The sequence below is a fragment of the Macaca thibetana genome, chromosome 7 (assembly GCF_024542745.1).
Source record: "Macaca thibetana thibetana isolate TM-01 chromosome 7, ASM2454274v1, whole genome shotgun sequence".
Taxonomy (NCBI): Eukaryota; Metazoa; Chordata; class Mammalia; order Primates; family Cercopithecidae; genus Macaca; species Macaca thibetana.
In genome coordinates, this window is record NC_065584.1 from 166,008,358 (window position 1) to 166,024,013 (window position 15,656).

The 15,656-nt window shown below is 42.9% G+C and overlaps 1 protein-coding gene across 2 annotated transcripts in view; it reads right to left on the reverse strand.

The window, feature by feature from the left end:
- Positions 1 to 477: 477 nt before the first annotated feature.
- Positions 478 to 15,656, reverse strand: part of MESD (mesoderm development LRP chaperone) — a 51,014-nt gene continuing 35,835 nt past the window's right edge. Inside the window, exons 2-4 of one of the 2 annotated variants that reach the window (XM_050798573.1) lie at positions 11,144 to 11,372; positions 3,516 to 3,748; positions 478 to 1,778 (exon numbers count right to left, since the gene is read on the reverse strand). In XM_050798573.1, coding sequence (XP_050654530.1) covers positions 1,520 to 1,778; positions 3,516 to 3,748; positions 11,144 to 11,356 — 705 coding nt within the window. In that variant the 5' untranslated portion in view covers positions 11,357 to 11,372 and the 3' untranslated portion in view covers positions 478 to 1,519. Of the gene's footprint in view, positions 1,779 to 3,515; positions 3,749 to 11,143; positions 11,441 to 15,656 lie in introns of those variants that run through there. The other variant, XM_050798572.1, reaches the window with a different exon arrangement.

The following is a 15,656-nucleotide window of genomic DNA, read 5'->3' on the forward strand; positions in this document are numbered from 1 at the left end:
ACTGTCTGTGTTGGCCCCACTGTCAAACAGCTCTCCTCTCCAAGGGCAGGGCCTACAACAGCTCTGCTCCAGGTTCAAAATGCAGAAGAAACAAGAAAAGCCTCTTTCGGGGCCTAGTACCCTAGTACCATAGATCACACAAGCTTCATCCTGGAGTGGGCATGGCCTGGAGGGTGCGGGGACTGCAGGGCAAATGTCCCATCCAAAGTAGAGAACTGAGAATGCAGAGGGTGTGGTTCTTTAGAGGGAAATGTGAACAGCTACCAAATTAAGGGGAAACAGAAGCTGTGAGGCCAAAACAAACATACATCACCATAAGTACATTTACGTAAGTAAATGTACTTTTTTTGGTGGGTGGGCAGGGAGGGGGATGTGGGGGGACAAATTGTTAACAGCAGCTTCCACCAGGACAAGCTACTGGCAGCAAGAGAGGGCTATACCTTTCACTTTGTACCATTATTTAACACTGACATTTTCTAACCATGTAATGTGCTATTTTTAATTTCTTCAAATCACAATTGAGGGTTTTTTCCAAAGAATTTTAGTTCTTAGAAATGACATCTGTATATAAATGTTCTAACTCTTATTCAGAGTAGGCTCTAACATATGAACGGCAAAATCAGACATTAACTCCATACAAAAGCACAGATTTAGGCACTTTATCAAAGAAAAATGTTTAGAAATAAATGAGGTTACTGAGTCTTCTGTCAAACTCTGCAAAGGACTCTGATTCCCTACTTACATCCTTTAAAACTGTCACATTAAATGGAGCATATAACTCCTCGACACCAGCAGTACCCTTTCCTAAATAAGGAAACACAACAGAACCCCTAACTTTACAGACCACATAAAACCTGACGGACATCAAGAGTTCTCTTTTACTGATGAGTGAGATTCAAGTCAAAGAAATTCAATACTTAGGATTTCAAGTGACATATTTTCTGTTCTCTGCATTTCCTGCATAGATTTTGTATTTACACACCCTGGCTTCCTGGCTATATATTTAGATAGATCTGAGTTCACAAAACACATTTTACTTTTAACATAATGAAAATGATGTACATGGCATGAAGAGTTTTGACTCAATTAAGTCAAGAGTTTTAAAGACTTCTCCGATCAGAATTTGCTATCCTTTTAGTTGACAGAAAATAAAAAACATGGACACAGAAGGCAACCCAATCAGAGCAGGTGCTTGGAGGGGAGTGGAATCTCAGTAGAGTTGTTGACTCACCACGTGTAAATGGGAAAAAGCAACACAGTCATATTTCTGTGTTAGGTAATTTTACAGTAAACATGAATTTGTCAGTGTCCAGTATTAATTAGAAAACACCTGTCTTCTTACTTGAAGCCTATTAGACAGTAATTCTTTGACCACAAACTGGTCATGTGGCAGACCCTTTCTAGAAGAAACTAGAATGTCAACCGGTGTGCAGTTTCCTGAGACCACTCCCACCCCACGAGCTGGGCAAACAGCTCTCCACATCCACCTGTCTCTCCACAGTGCGCCACTGCTGCCCCATCACAGGTCTTCTCTTTTATTCCCAGCTCGATTGTCTTCCTTGGAAGCCCGAGATTTCAGATCTCCTTCCTTCTTGTTTTTGCCCTTGTCTTGCTTTGTTTTATTTTTCTCTTTGCTTCCTCCTCCTTTGCCAGGGTACACCTGGCCCTCCAGAGTTACATCAGCACACCTGTCCTGACCGACCAAAAAGTCCTTGATCTCCCAGGCGTAGCTCCCATCGCGAAGCATGAAGATAGCACGGTCTGATCCCACAATGAACCTTGGGCAGAGAGACGCAATCAGACAGTCAGCACGTACTAGTAAGGTGCTAATGGGTCGGAGCAGTTCTCTGGCACTTATCATGTTTATTTCAAATTCCACATGAATATGGAACAAAAAATTGGATTTTCCAAGGCCTAGCAGCTACTGATATCTCATGCATGAAAATATTAGCTTGCAGAACTATTAAATACCCAGCTCAGAACAAAATAGGAACAGACATTGGATGTTTCTTTGTAGTATAAATGGATGCCCGTGTTAAAAGCAAACATTTGGAAAACCTCTCTAGGACACTGCAGAGGTGGCCCAGGGACTGCTGCTGGGGAGGTAAAGAGGCAGCTTCGATCTGATCTGTATCCGTTTTATATTCTAGAGTGTCTAGTTACAATTTTATGGGACAAAAGGCTTGTGCTGATAAAGGTGGAAAACCAATGGCTTAGAGTGGGTCATGGTAAGAGGCTATGAAGGACTCAAGAGGACACTTGGTTATTGGACAGAAATCCTAGCCCCGGAGCTCAGCAGCAAGCAGCCCAGCTCGCCCACACTCAAAAAGTCCCAAGGAACAAAGCAGAAAGAATGAGGCCTGGGTGGAGTCCTAGTGTGGCCAGCAGGCATGATTCTTCTCTTCCTTAGGGACTACACCACGTGTTCCCCCTTCAGTTTATAACGCTCCCACCGCTCCACAGAGACCAGTGGGCCTTCCGGAGCACACATCACCAAGACATTTATTTGCTCTGTCTAGGTGTCTATTTAAGCTAATTGAAAATATTTTGCTGGCCGGATGTTCTCTAAGTACTCCTCCCATTTCTTGTCATTACTTTCATATTTCCTAGACTAGAATATTTGCAGACCCCAAATTTCAGAACTGTTCTTGAGGAAAAAGAAGCAGATTTCTTAAAATTGTACCTCAGAACCATACTCAGGTGTGAAAACTGAGCCTCTTCATATCAAATTAGTTATCTGTTAACAGCATGGTCCGAGCTTTATGTGTGAACATAGCTATACACAAAAGCACTCTCCACTGAGCAGAAACTTCTAGCAGAAGAGGCTAAACTAAGCTATACACCCTTCTGTTCAGATGAAATAAAAGCTAAAGATTCAAAGATAAATAAAACTTTAAGATCAACTGAGACATTAAAAAAAAAACCACACACAACAGGCACAGTAGTCAATGCCAGTAATCCTAGCACTTTGAGAGGTTGAGGTGCAAGGATCACTTGAGGCCAGGAGTTCAAGACCAGCCTGGGCAACATAGTGAGACCTCGCCTCTACAAAAAATAAAAACAAACACTTAACAGCTTTTACCAACAAATGCTTCCACCCCCGACCCCCCACAAGATGGAGTCTTGCTCTGCTGCCAGGCTGGAGTGCAGTGGCATGATCTCAGCTCACTGCAACCTCTGCCTCCTGGGTTCAAGTGATTCACCCGAGGTCAGAAGTTCAAGACCAGCCTGGCCAATACGGTGAAACCCTGTCTCTACTAAAAATACAAAATTAGCCAGGCGTGATGGCGAGCGCCTGTAGTCCCAGCTACTCGGGAGGCTGAGGCAGGAGAATCGTTTGAACCAGGGAGGTGGAGGTTGCAGCGAGCTGATTGCACTCCAGCCACTGCACTCCAGCCTAGGCAACAAGAGCGAAACTCTGTCTCAAAAAATCATCATCATTATAATAATTAATAATAATAAAGAAAAGACCCAGCACAGCCTATGATTTTCTCAGCTGGTTGTTGGTGCTTTACCTCTGGACGTCATAGTTGGCATTGAAAAGGCTGCCCTGCCAGAGGCTCGTAATTTCCTCTGTCTCCTTCTCAGTGGGGCTTCCTGATACAGTGACAAACATCATGAGAGTCTTCCCTTTTTTCGTCATTTTCAATATGCTTTCAGGCTTGCTTGGGTCTATCTTTGAGAAGTCGACCGGTGCTGAGGGTCTCTTGTGTTCTGGAAGATCTCCTTCTTCAATTTCATCATCTTTCTATCAGGTTGGGGGAAAAGCATCAAACCTATCATCAGAATCTTGCTTTTTAACTGGTACAGGCAAAAACATCTGCATGATGTCAGGTGCATGTATATGACTTAAATTACAACATAAAAAGGAAAACTAGGGATTTTCTTCCTCTTCTTAACTTTCAATACAGTCTAAGTTTCAGGTAGCAAATACTACCCAAACCCAGGTTACCAATCACAGAGCGCCCCCATGTGATGGGTTTCTAGAGCTTTTAAACTCTCATACAATCTACCCAACATGGTAGGCTGTAAAAATGGCCACATTCTGGTATGGTCATATGATAAAATACTTTACAGCAACAAAGAACAAATATTGTTACATGTAACAAATCCCAAAAACGTTAAGTGACAGAAGCCAGGTACAAAATAAGATTTACTATGCAATTCCATTTATTTAAAATTCAAGAATGAGCAAAACTAATTTAGGGTGACAGAAATTAGAACAGTGTTGCCTGTAGAAGGGGGACAAGGTAGGATTAACTGAGAATGACACAAGATAACTTCTCTGGGGTGACGGAAATGTTCTATATTTTGACAGGGGTGTGGATTATACAGAAATATCCATTTATCAAAATTTATTGCAGGCCAGGCACTGTAGCTCAGCTTGTAATCCCAGCACTTTGGGAGGCTGAGGTAAAAGGATCACCTGAGGCCAAGAGTTCGACATCAGCCTAGGCAACACAGTGAGACTCTGTCTCTAAAAAAAAAAAATTAAAAAGTAGCCAGGCATGGCAATGCACACCTGTAGTCCCAGCTACTGTGATGCACACCTGTAGTCCCAGCTACTCAGTAGGCTGAGATGGGAGAATTGCTTAAGCCCAGGAGTTAGAGATCAACCTGGGCACCACAGTGAGATCCCATCTCCTAAAAAAAATTTAAAAATTAGACAGGTGTGGTGGCAGGTGCCTGTAGTCCTAGCTACTCAGGAGGCTGCAACATGAGGATCGCTTGAGCCCAGGAGATCGAGGCTGCAGTGAGCTATGATCATGCCACTGCATTCCAGCCTGGGAGACACAATGAGACCATGTCTTAAAGATTGCACTGTATACTTAAAATCTGCAGTCCATGTATACCCATTTCACTTAAATAATAGGTATTGTACAAAAATATTCAATTCCAGTTAGCAGGTTTGCTTTCTGTAGTGGCATGGGTTAGCCATTCTGAAACTATCTTATGTGACCTCTAGGATTGAGAAAAGGAGTAAACATATTGAGGATAATGAGAGCCAGGTTCTTAACTTCTGGAAATGAAACTACAAATATGAAAGGGGGAAGAATGAGCCCTGTGGTATTAGGCTGGAATTGAAGGTATCAGGAGAAACTCAAGGTTTTTCATAGATTAACAGATGAGTAAACAGATAGATGGATAAAAATATGTAAAAGAGCCTGGGTTCATCGGAGAACACGCTTATAGCAAGGGAGACAGAAGATGAGCCTAGAATAATCCTGCATCACAAAGTAGTAAAGTGCTCGAAGAATCGTGGAACATGTCAAAATGACACGGAAGCCAACTTGAAGCAGCTCTCAGGGGCCAAATTTGAAATAATCTCAACATCAAAATAAATAATAGTATGACTTACAACCCCTCAAACAAATGTTGAACCCATAGGGATAAAAACAAATGAATAAATTACTAATACAAAATGGTAACTTTTTTTTTTTTTGAGATGGAGTCTTGCTCTGTCACCAGGCTGGAGTGCGGTGGCAAGATCTCGGCTCACTGCAACCTCCGCCTCCTGGGTTTGAGTGATTCTCCTGGGTCAGCCTCCTGAGTAGCTGGGATTACAGGCGCACGCCACCACATCCAGCTAATTTTTGTATTTTTAGTGGAGACGGGGTTTCACCATGTTGCCCAGGATGGTCTTGATCTCCTGACCTCGTGATCTGCCCACCTTGGCCTCCCAAAGTGCTGGGATTACAGGCATTAGCCACCATGCCTAATACATAGAATATAGAATGACAGATAAAAAATCTTTAAAAGAACCAGGTTCTGGAACCAAGGAACCAGGTTCCTTGGAGAAAAGGCTAATGCCAGCAACTGAAAGAAATGAAGTATTGGCTAGGTACGGTGGCTCACACCTGTAACCTCAGCACTTTAGGAGTCTGAGGCCAGAGGATCACCTGAGCACAGGAGTTAAAGACCAGCCTGGGCAACATATCAAGACCCCATCTCTACCAAAAAGAAAAAGAAAAAAGAAAAAAATAAATGAAGTACTGACTGATACATGCTACAACACAGATAAACCTTGAAAATATTATGCTAAGTGAAAGAAGCCAGATATGAAAGACTACACATTCTATGATTCCATTTACAGGAAATGTCCAAAATGGATAAATCTGTCGACAGAAGGTAGATGAGTGATTGCCTGGGGCTGGCTAGGGAGTTGGGAGAAAACGGCAGGAGTGGTTGAAGGTTTCTTTTGGGGATGATAAAAATGTTCTAAAATTGATTTTGGTGACGGCTGTAAAACTCTCCGAAGATACTAAAACTAAAATGCACATTTTACATGGGTAAACTGCCTATGGCATGTGAATTAAATCTCAATAAAGCTGTTACCTAAAAAAAAGAAAAGGCCACTAAGTCATTCTTACTTGGTGCTTTTGACCAATCTCTGAAGGGCCAAGATTTAAGATACCATTAATAATGTACTATATTAAAAATAATTTTAGTAAAAAATAAAAATGAAAGAATTCTACACAGTGCTTGAAGGTGATCCATACTGACATCAAACCTGGGATCTGGTTTCAGTTCTACATAACTAGCTTTGTGACCTTGCCTAAGAATCCTTACTCCTCGAGGCCTGTTTCCTCATCTACAAAATGACAAGCAGAACAAAGTGATCTCCAAGGTCCCAGTAATGTGACCACATGTAACGCACCAACCTTCTTTTCAACTCTGCCACCCTCTCAACTGACATGTTTCTTTCTCATTTTGCTTTGAAAGAGTCACTGGTGGCGACTTGCAGACAGGAGCATGGGCTGTGCTGTCGGATGGATGTGTCCATCACTATGCAGCCTTGTGCAAGTTACTTAGCCCATCTGAAAATAACTTTCCTTACCTATAATGGAAAGGTGAGGGCAATAACAGCGTCTCCCTCCTAAGGTTTGTTTGGGGATGTAATGACTTAAAGGCAAACAGTATTCAGTACTGTATCTGTTGGCTATGACACTGCTGACTCCTTAGGCCTCTGTGATCTGGCCTCCAACCACAATCACCACATGGAAATTACACTCTCAAAGTCGCAAAGGACCTCCTAGTTGCCAAATTCACAGGTTGTTTCTGTCTTTATCCTTATTCTCCATAACATCTGTTATAGTCTCCTCAAAACACTGCAAGAGTTTTTGTTGGTTCAATACCCTAGAATATTTGCATTTTTCAGACTGATTTCAGTAATAATCATGAAATTAACTCAGTAGGTCCCAAGCAGCATTTTTTTTTTTTTTTGAGATGGGGTCTCACTCTATTGCCCAGTTTGGAGTGCAGCGGTGCTGGTGCAATCCTGGCTCACTGCAACTTCTGCCTGCCAGGCTCAAGTGATCCTCCTAACCCAGCCTCCTGAGTAGCTGGGACCACAAGTGCATGCCACCACACCTGGGTAATTTTTTTTTTGTAATTTTGGTAAAGATGGGTTTCACCATGTTGCCCAGGCTGGTCTTGAACTCCTGAGCTCAAACGATTCACCCACCTCCGTCTCCAAAGTGCTGGGATTACAGGCGTGAGCCACTAAGCCCAGCCCAGCATTTCTTTGTTAATGCAAATATAATTAAATAGTCGTTAAGTCTAGTGTATATAGTATGGGTAAAAATTGTTTCAAGAGACTTAAAAAAAAAGCGGCTTTAATTTCCATTTTATATGTCTGTGTTTCAGTTACATAAAAAAAAAAAAAAAAAAATTGCAAAATAGTACCCTAATGAGCCTGGAGGACATTAGGTTAAGTGCAATAAGCCAGACACAGAAAGACAAATACCGAGCATTCTCATTCTTATGTGGGACCTAAAATAGTTGTGTTCACGTAAGTGGAGATTAGAATTGTGGTTACTAGAGGACGGGAAGGGGAGGGGAGATAGGGAAGGAGGATGGTGAATGGATACAAAATTATACTAGATAGGAAGAATAAATTCTAGTGCTCTATAGTATTGCAGGATGACTATAGTTAACAATAATTTATTGCATATTTTCAAACAGCTAGGAGAGAATTTTAAATGTTCCCAACACAAATAAATGATTAATGTTTGAGGTGACAGATATGCTAATTATCCCGAACTGATCATTACATTGTATACATGGGTAGAAATACAACGCTGTACCCCATAAATATATATTATTATGTTAGTTAAAATTGAAGTGTAAAAATAATACCCTAGATGTACATAATTAACCGCTTCTACCCTTAGTCTGGGTAACCTAACCTGTTATGATCAGTGTGTCTATGTTGAAAACAATCCAATCTTTATCCTGTGGCAGAGGTGGGGCCAGGGACAAGTCTGGCAGTCCCCTGACTCCAGTCCTAGCCCTGCCTCCAGGCCAGTCTTGCATTTTCAATTGGCTTTGTAGCTCCTTCATTACTGTTTGCCAAAGTCAAAAGCTACAAAGCTGAACTCCCCTTTCTGCAAATCCTCTTCTTCCTCCTATGGTTTTTGATATAAATAATAAGTGACATCCACTGAGTAGCTACTAAGTTCCAGGCACTCTACATATATTATCTCCAACCTTCAGAACAATCCTACTAGGCTTCCATTTAATATATGAGGAAGATGATATTCAGAAAGGATAAATGATTTAGTTTACTCACATGCTAGAAGTACAAACCACATTTCTGGCTCCAAATCCCTCCAACTGCCCCTTCCCATTATACCTGGCTATCATAACGTAAAATGAAATAACCACCTTTGGTTTTTCTACACCAACTGGGACTCAGAATTAGTTCTAACACAATGGAAGGAATTCTCACCTTCTCTCCACACATCTGAGGCACAGCCTCTCATTGAAGCACTGTTTCTCACACTGCTGGGGAAGGAGTGAGGGTATGGATTTAGAGACGGTCACAAGAGAAGAACTGCTTCCTACAAAAAAAGCACCCACAGAGATGGATATGCTCTCCCACATAAAAAACACTGCTACTGGGGAAGGGTCCTCATGTCTGTAGAGTGTCTACAAACATTAGCTCATTTAATCCTCATGGCATCCTGCAAAGCAGGGCATTCTCTGGCTTTACAGATACCTAAAACTAGGATCAAGTAGCTAGTGAGGGGTAAAGTTGAGTTTAAAATCTGTCTTTTTTTTTTTCCTTTGAGACAGAGTCTCACTCTGTCGCCCAGGCTGGAGTGCAGTGGCATGATCTCGGCTCACTGCAACCTCTGCCTCCCTTGTTCAAGCAATTCTCGTGCCTCAGCCTCCCAAGTAGCTGGGATTACAGGTGCCCGCCACCATGCCTGACTAATTTTTGTATTTTGAATAGAGATGGGGTTTCAACATGTTGGCCAAGTTGGTCTTGAACTCCTGACCTCAGGTGATGCACCTGCCTTTGCCTCCCAAAGTGTTGGGATTACAGGTGTGAACCACTGCGCCTGGCCAATCTGTCTTTTTACTATATTATGTGGCCCTGCTGTTCACAAAATCAATCAGTTGCCCAGGCATGGTGGCTCACGCCCATAAGCCCAACACTTTGGGAAGTCAAGGTGGGAGGATTGCAAAGGCCAAGAGTTCAAAACCAGCCTGGCCAACATAAGGAGACCTTGTCTCTATAAAAAATAATTAAAAAAACAAAATCAACCATCAAGCCATGTTAAAAGTATAAAAATCTCACATTTCTCCTTTCTACTCTGCTCCTGCAGTTTCTAGCTTAATCCACGTCTTCCTCACCATCCTTCATTTGCACTTCTGTTCACCAATATGTATGGCAGTGCAGGTAAAACAGTTCAAAGAACAGGCTCTAAAGTCGTGACAGATTTTGAAACTCAACTAGCTTGCTGTGCGATGTGGAGCAAGTTAAATAGCCTCTTTGTGCCTCAATGTCATCATCTAGAAAATAGGGATAAGTAGCTCCCTCATGGATGGGTAAAAGGATTAAATGAGATAATGTGTTTTTCTTGGCCTGCAAATTCTCTCCCTGCTCATCCATCCTGTTATCTACTGTTCCCAGTGCAATCTTTGTTCATCTCTGCAGCACCTCTTCGTCTAGCTCAGGGTCTGAGTAGGTCAAGGGGAGGATTTCTCATGAGGTGATGTTCTCAATCTGGCAGATCAAAAGGCTTTATTTGCTGTAGTCCAAAAAGAGAAGGATATTGCAAGGGAGATGGTGAATGGGGACGTTCTCTCTACACTCAAATCTACCCCAATCTTTCCATCAGCTGCTGATAACCACATGAAAACACAGGACTGCATTCTTCTAGTCAGATGAATCAGGTGGTATTTTAAACTTGTGTCTGAAAGTCTTTCCCTCCTCTCCCAACACACACAGAGATAATCACAAAATAACAAACATCAGTGTTGGAAGGAATCTTAGGAACCATCCAGTAAACCTCCTCACGTTGCAGATAAGGAAATTGAGACCTAGAAACTAGACATGCCCAAGGTTCCACAGCTATGCAAGTCAGTCAGGACAGTACAATCACCTCAGGAAGGGGGAAAGGCAGCAATGTGATTTTGGCCAGTAATCTTTACCTTAAAAGCTTATTACACACTCCCTGTAACTGCACACTCTGGTCCATCCAAGTGACAAACGAGAAAACGTACTCTCCTTTGAACAAAAAGCGTGAGTTCCACGATACAGAGCCACTAGCCATTGCTACTTCTCCCCTCAGTAAAATAAATCCACCCACAAAAAACACAAAATTCCCAGCAGGGACATACACCAAAACAGGAAGTCTAACATTCTACTGATTTAGAAGACAGCTGAGATAACCATTAAAGAAGACCATCTTCACTGCAACCCACTCTCCCACCCACTCACCCCAAAACAAAAGGAAAATGAAGGAAATGCTCTTTAGTAGAATGGGAAAGGTCTCTCTCCCCGTTTGCAGGGCTCACTGACCACAAGGATCAACGCAAAGACAACCAGGGCACTGAAAAGTGAAGGGAGAGCAAGGCTGAACACTGAGGGGCTGACCCCTGATTGGAGTGGCTCGAGAAGTGGCAGGGGGAACAGGGCACTGGAATGAGAGAGGGCTGGAGCGAGGGTCAGCAGGGCGCGCGAGTGAGAAGAGGAATGGAGGGTCAGCAGTGGCTTCAGTGGGTAAGGGTTCAAGGCATGAGTAGAGGAGGTTAGGGGGTCAGAAAGGTCCCAAGACAGAATGGGTAAGGGGTCAGTGGCAACAGGGTTCCGGACAGAGAAGAGCCAGGAGGGTGTGAGCGCGCCGCGGACCTCCCACTGCTCCAGAAGACGCGCCATGTCTGCATCATTGTAATCGCGAATATCCTTCTTCTTCTTCCGGGGAGGGGGGGTAGACTTGTCGGGCGTCCCGGGCGAGCCTTCGGCCGCGCAGGACCCAGGCGGTGGTAGCAGCAGCAGCAGCAGCAGCAGGTCAGAGGCCCAAAGCAAGACCACGGCCTTGCGCGCCCAGCTGGAAGCCGCCATTTTGGCCTCGCCGCGCAGCGCCGCAGACAAGCCGATCCCACCTGCGCGGGCGCCGGACCCCGCCTTGCACACGCCTTCCTCTCCGCCTTCCTGAGGCCCCGCCTCCCGGCGCTCGCTAGCCTACCGGGCCCCGCCCCGTCCCATTTCCTCGGCCCCCGCCTCTGGAAGTCCCACCCCCCCGCCATTTTGGCCCCGCCCGCCCCACTGGCTCCTCCCCTTGGTCCTGCTGAGGCGCTCTGCGCCGGCTGGGTGGGTTCCCGAGTGCTCATTTTTCGTTTTCCGTCAGAGGCCGACCTTTTTCTCTGGAACGCACAGGCCAGGTCCAGAAGTTCCTTCAGGGCCTCCAGGAACCATTAACCTACGTCCCTGTTGACCTCAGTTTCTCGCCTGTGAAATAAATTGGAAATGGAAGTTCTGGAGGCTGCCTCAGCTCTAAAAAGCCCATTTCTGGATGTCAGACGTTTATCCTCAGTCTCTTGCAATTTCCTTTGAGAATAGCCAGTTAAAAAGAAGTGAGTGGCAGGTAGGGCAACTTTTTTCAGAAAGTCAGAAATAGGTCGAGCCCACTGCTTTCCTTATCAATAAAGAGGATTCAGTTCAACCAGATTTCAATATTTGTCATCTCCTAAACTTGAAGGAAAAAAAAAATTTTTTTTCAAAAAGATTACTATTCATCCCCAAAAAAGCTTGCCTTTCTTTGATTTCAACTTAATACTGTGGGCTCTGACTAATCCTTGTCAAGGCTGAATCACGCTACTTTTTGTTTCTTAAAAAGATTTTGGCCAGAGATGCTTTTGAGATTCTTCTTGTTTTAAACAGCTCATCAGCAGATGTCTTTAAAACGTTTAATTACATAAGAAGACCTTAAAAAAAAAAAAAAAAAAAAAAAAAAAAAAAAAAAAGGCCGCACGGTGGCTCACGCCTTTATAATCCCAGCACTTTGGGAGGCTGAGGTAGGACGATAATTTGAGCTCAGGAGTTTGAGACCAGACTGGTCAGTAAAGCAAGACCCCCATCTCTAGAACAAACAAACAAAAAAACCCTTTCATTCTTTATACTGCTGCACAGTTTTATTTGGTATTGTTACATTAATAGTTTATTTTCTTATTGATGAGCATTATTTTACCAATTATTCTGCTATTACAACAAAAAAGAGCTGTAGTAAACCTTTTTCAAGCCTTGTTTGGATAGGATTAGTAGGCTACATATAAAAGAAAACTGACTTTTAAAAGTGGCTTAAACAAGATAAAAAGTTTGTGATTGATTTTTATTTCACAGAAGCAGTGGAAACTCGAATCTAGGACTGGTATGGTGGCTCCTCAGCCATCTGGTACTCGGCCTCTTCCTCATCCTTCTATCATATTGGCCTGTGGCTTCCACCATCAAGGTCACAAATTCCCGGATGGCTACTGGAGCTCCAGTCATCAAGATGATATTCAACCAGAGGAAGGGAGATGGAAGGCAGGCCAAACCAAGCACACCTTTCAAGTGGAGTCAACTTCTTTTAAGCAGCCTACTTGAACATTGCATACATTTCTGTTTACATCTCATTGGCTGGAACCTAGCTCTCCAAGGGAGGCTGAGAAATTGTCTTCTAGTTGTATACATTGTCATCTCAAATAAAATTAGGATTGTAATAAAGGGAAAAGAATAAAGTGGAGGTTGAGTAGGCAACTACACCTGCTTTCCTTCACTCTTAGGACCAATGCAATTTAAATTCTCTCACACTGTAGGGGTGGCTGATAGTCTACATATTCATGCATGCATCTGTACGTAAATGCGCTAAGCTATGACCTTTCCTATTGACATTGAGCAGAAACAACTCGTAAGAAAAAGATTTTTTCTTTTGTGAAATCATAGGGGAAATGTCATGAGCTTTCTCCCCAGAGCACATTGCTCCACCCAGTGGCTTGGAGCCCTATCCTGGTGCAGTCATACTGAAAAACATGCACAGCTGTGGCCGATCATGTGCTCTGTTGGGAGGGGTCACCCTGGTAATTCATATTGCCAGTTTCAAAGTTAAGGGGCAAAGGTGCTGGGGTTCTTGGCCCACATATCTAGTTATAGAGAATAAGATCATTGGAAGTTTTACAGAAATTGTTGGGAATATGTAGAAAGTTTCAGGGCTGCTGACTTTCCTCTAAGGAGGAAATCAATTCAGTATATAATCCACTGATGTGAAAACATCTGGATCAACTGCATTTTCAACATTTGGATATTTGAAACTTACCTTAGTGTTTGGAACTTGATTCCATTCAACTCAGGGGGAATTTTATTTACCAAAGACCTACTGTTAACCAAGAATCAAGTGAGGCTCTGATGCAAAAATGAATATAATGAGATCCTTACTCTTGCAATTTTGGACTAGCAGAGCAGATAAACAATACACTGTAAATTTCATGCAGATTACAGGAGATCCAGGCCCAAAGGGATGATGTGATGAAGATGATAATATCTCCATTTTAAATAAGAGGAAATCCTGGTTTTAGAAGTATACAATTTGTCTGAGGCTGCACAGCTAGTGCAGTGGCAAGGCAAGAATCTAAGCCGAGGTGTACTGGACAACAAAGTCCAGTCTTTCTTGGAGTCCTTCTTCCACCACAGCACCATCTAGGTTAATCAGTGAGGCACTCAGGATAGTTAAATTGGGAGCCAAATGGAAAATGGGTTGAAAAGTCTGGAGCCAGGAGCACTCAGATGGGACAAGAGTCTCTGCCAGGTCCCAGGTGGTGCAGTGTAGGCTGGAGAGGACAGATGTGAAAGGTTGTGTCCTCATGGCCTAAGTAAAGCCACAAGTCTCTTCAGTGCTCTGAGGTTAATACTAACCCCACCTCTAAGTGATTCAGTGACTGTGGATGGTAAAGCTGAATCTCAGATATAATTAGTGTCTTAACCTGAGCTCATCCTGGCACGCATCATTCCACAACAGAGGAGGGTGAAACAAAACTTTCTAGTACTATTTGGAAGCAGGCTGGGGTAATATTGAAAATGTTGAAAAACTGGAGTAAAAATGACCAGGTAATCAGAACAGAGGCAGATGAGCTGATGGGTACAGTCACCACTGTGCCAAACATTAACCCTCTAATGACTGACTCATGGGAAGGCATAGGAGGAGGGGCCTGGGGATGGGCTGAGAGAGGTAATGAATATTTACCATTTTGCACTTTTGCTGCTTTTTAATCCAATGTAAGAACAGATATACTGCATACTTCCTGGGCTTTACAAGCCCCTAAATTTACTCACTTAAAAAATTTAATTACATAGAAAGACATGAATCATTCATTGTAATTGTTAAATATTGGTAGCAACTAACTGGTTGCCTTTTGTTGGAATTTCAAATTTTCAGTAGACAATGTGACTGGCCCAGTCTGAAGCAGGTGTCCATTCCTGGTCACCACCATTATCTGTGAGCAGAAAAGCATACTTACAGGGTTAAACATAATATTTGTGTTTTCCTAGCTGGGCATGGTGGCTCATGCCTGTAATCCCAGCACTTTGGGAGGCTGAGGCGGGCAGATCACCTGAGGTCAGGAGTTTGAGACCAGCCTGGCCAAGATGTTGAAACCCCATCTCTACTAAAAATACAAAAATTAGCTGGGTGTGGTGGAACCTGTAATCCCAGCTACTCGGGAGGCTGAGGCAGGATAATTGCTTGAACCCGAGAGGCACAGGTTGCAGTGAGCCAAGGTTGTGCCACTGCATTCCAGCCTGGACGACAGAGCAACACTCTGTCTCAAAAAAAACAACAAAAAAAAAAAACAAAAAAAACTTATAAATCAGTAAGGAAAAGATGAAAAACCAAATGAAAAATGGGCTAGGACATGAATGGGTAATTCCCAAAACAATAACTATAAATGGCCAGTTCACATATAGCAGAAACAAAACATAACACAGAATCTCTCTAATATAAAAAAAATGCAAATTCAAACATCTTATAATTTTTAAATTATCAGTTGATCCTGGATAAAAATATAGACAGTATACACTGTTGGCAAGGCTGAGGAAAGAAGCCTTCTCATTCACTTCTGGGGGGATGGAGTTTGCTGCTTGAAAATTAGGTGAAATGTATCAACTCCCCTTCCCCTTAAAAAAGTGCATAATCTGATTAGCAATTCCACTTCCAAGAACTTGACTCTGAGGAAACAGACAATGAAAATAATAGTAATGCTAATAATATTGAGCACTTACTATGCGACAGGCACTCTGCTGAGTGCTTTCTGTGTATTTCTTCACTTACCCAATGTAACAAGCCTATAACACTCTCCATGAGTGGGGAAAACAAGAACAACTCTAAGTGTTG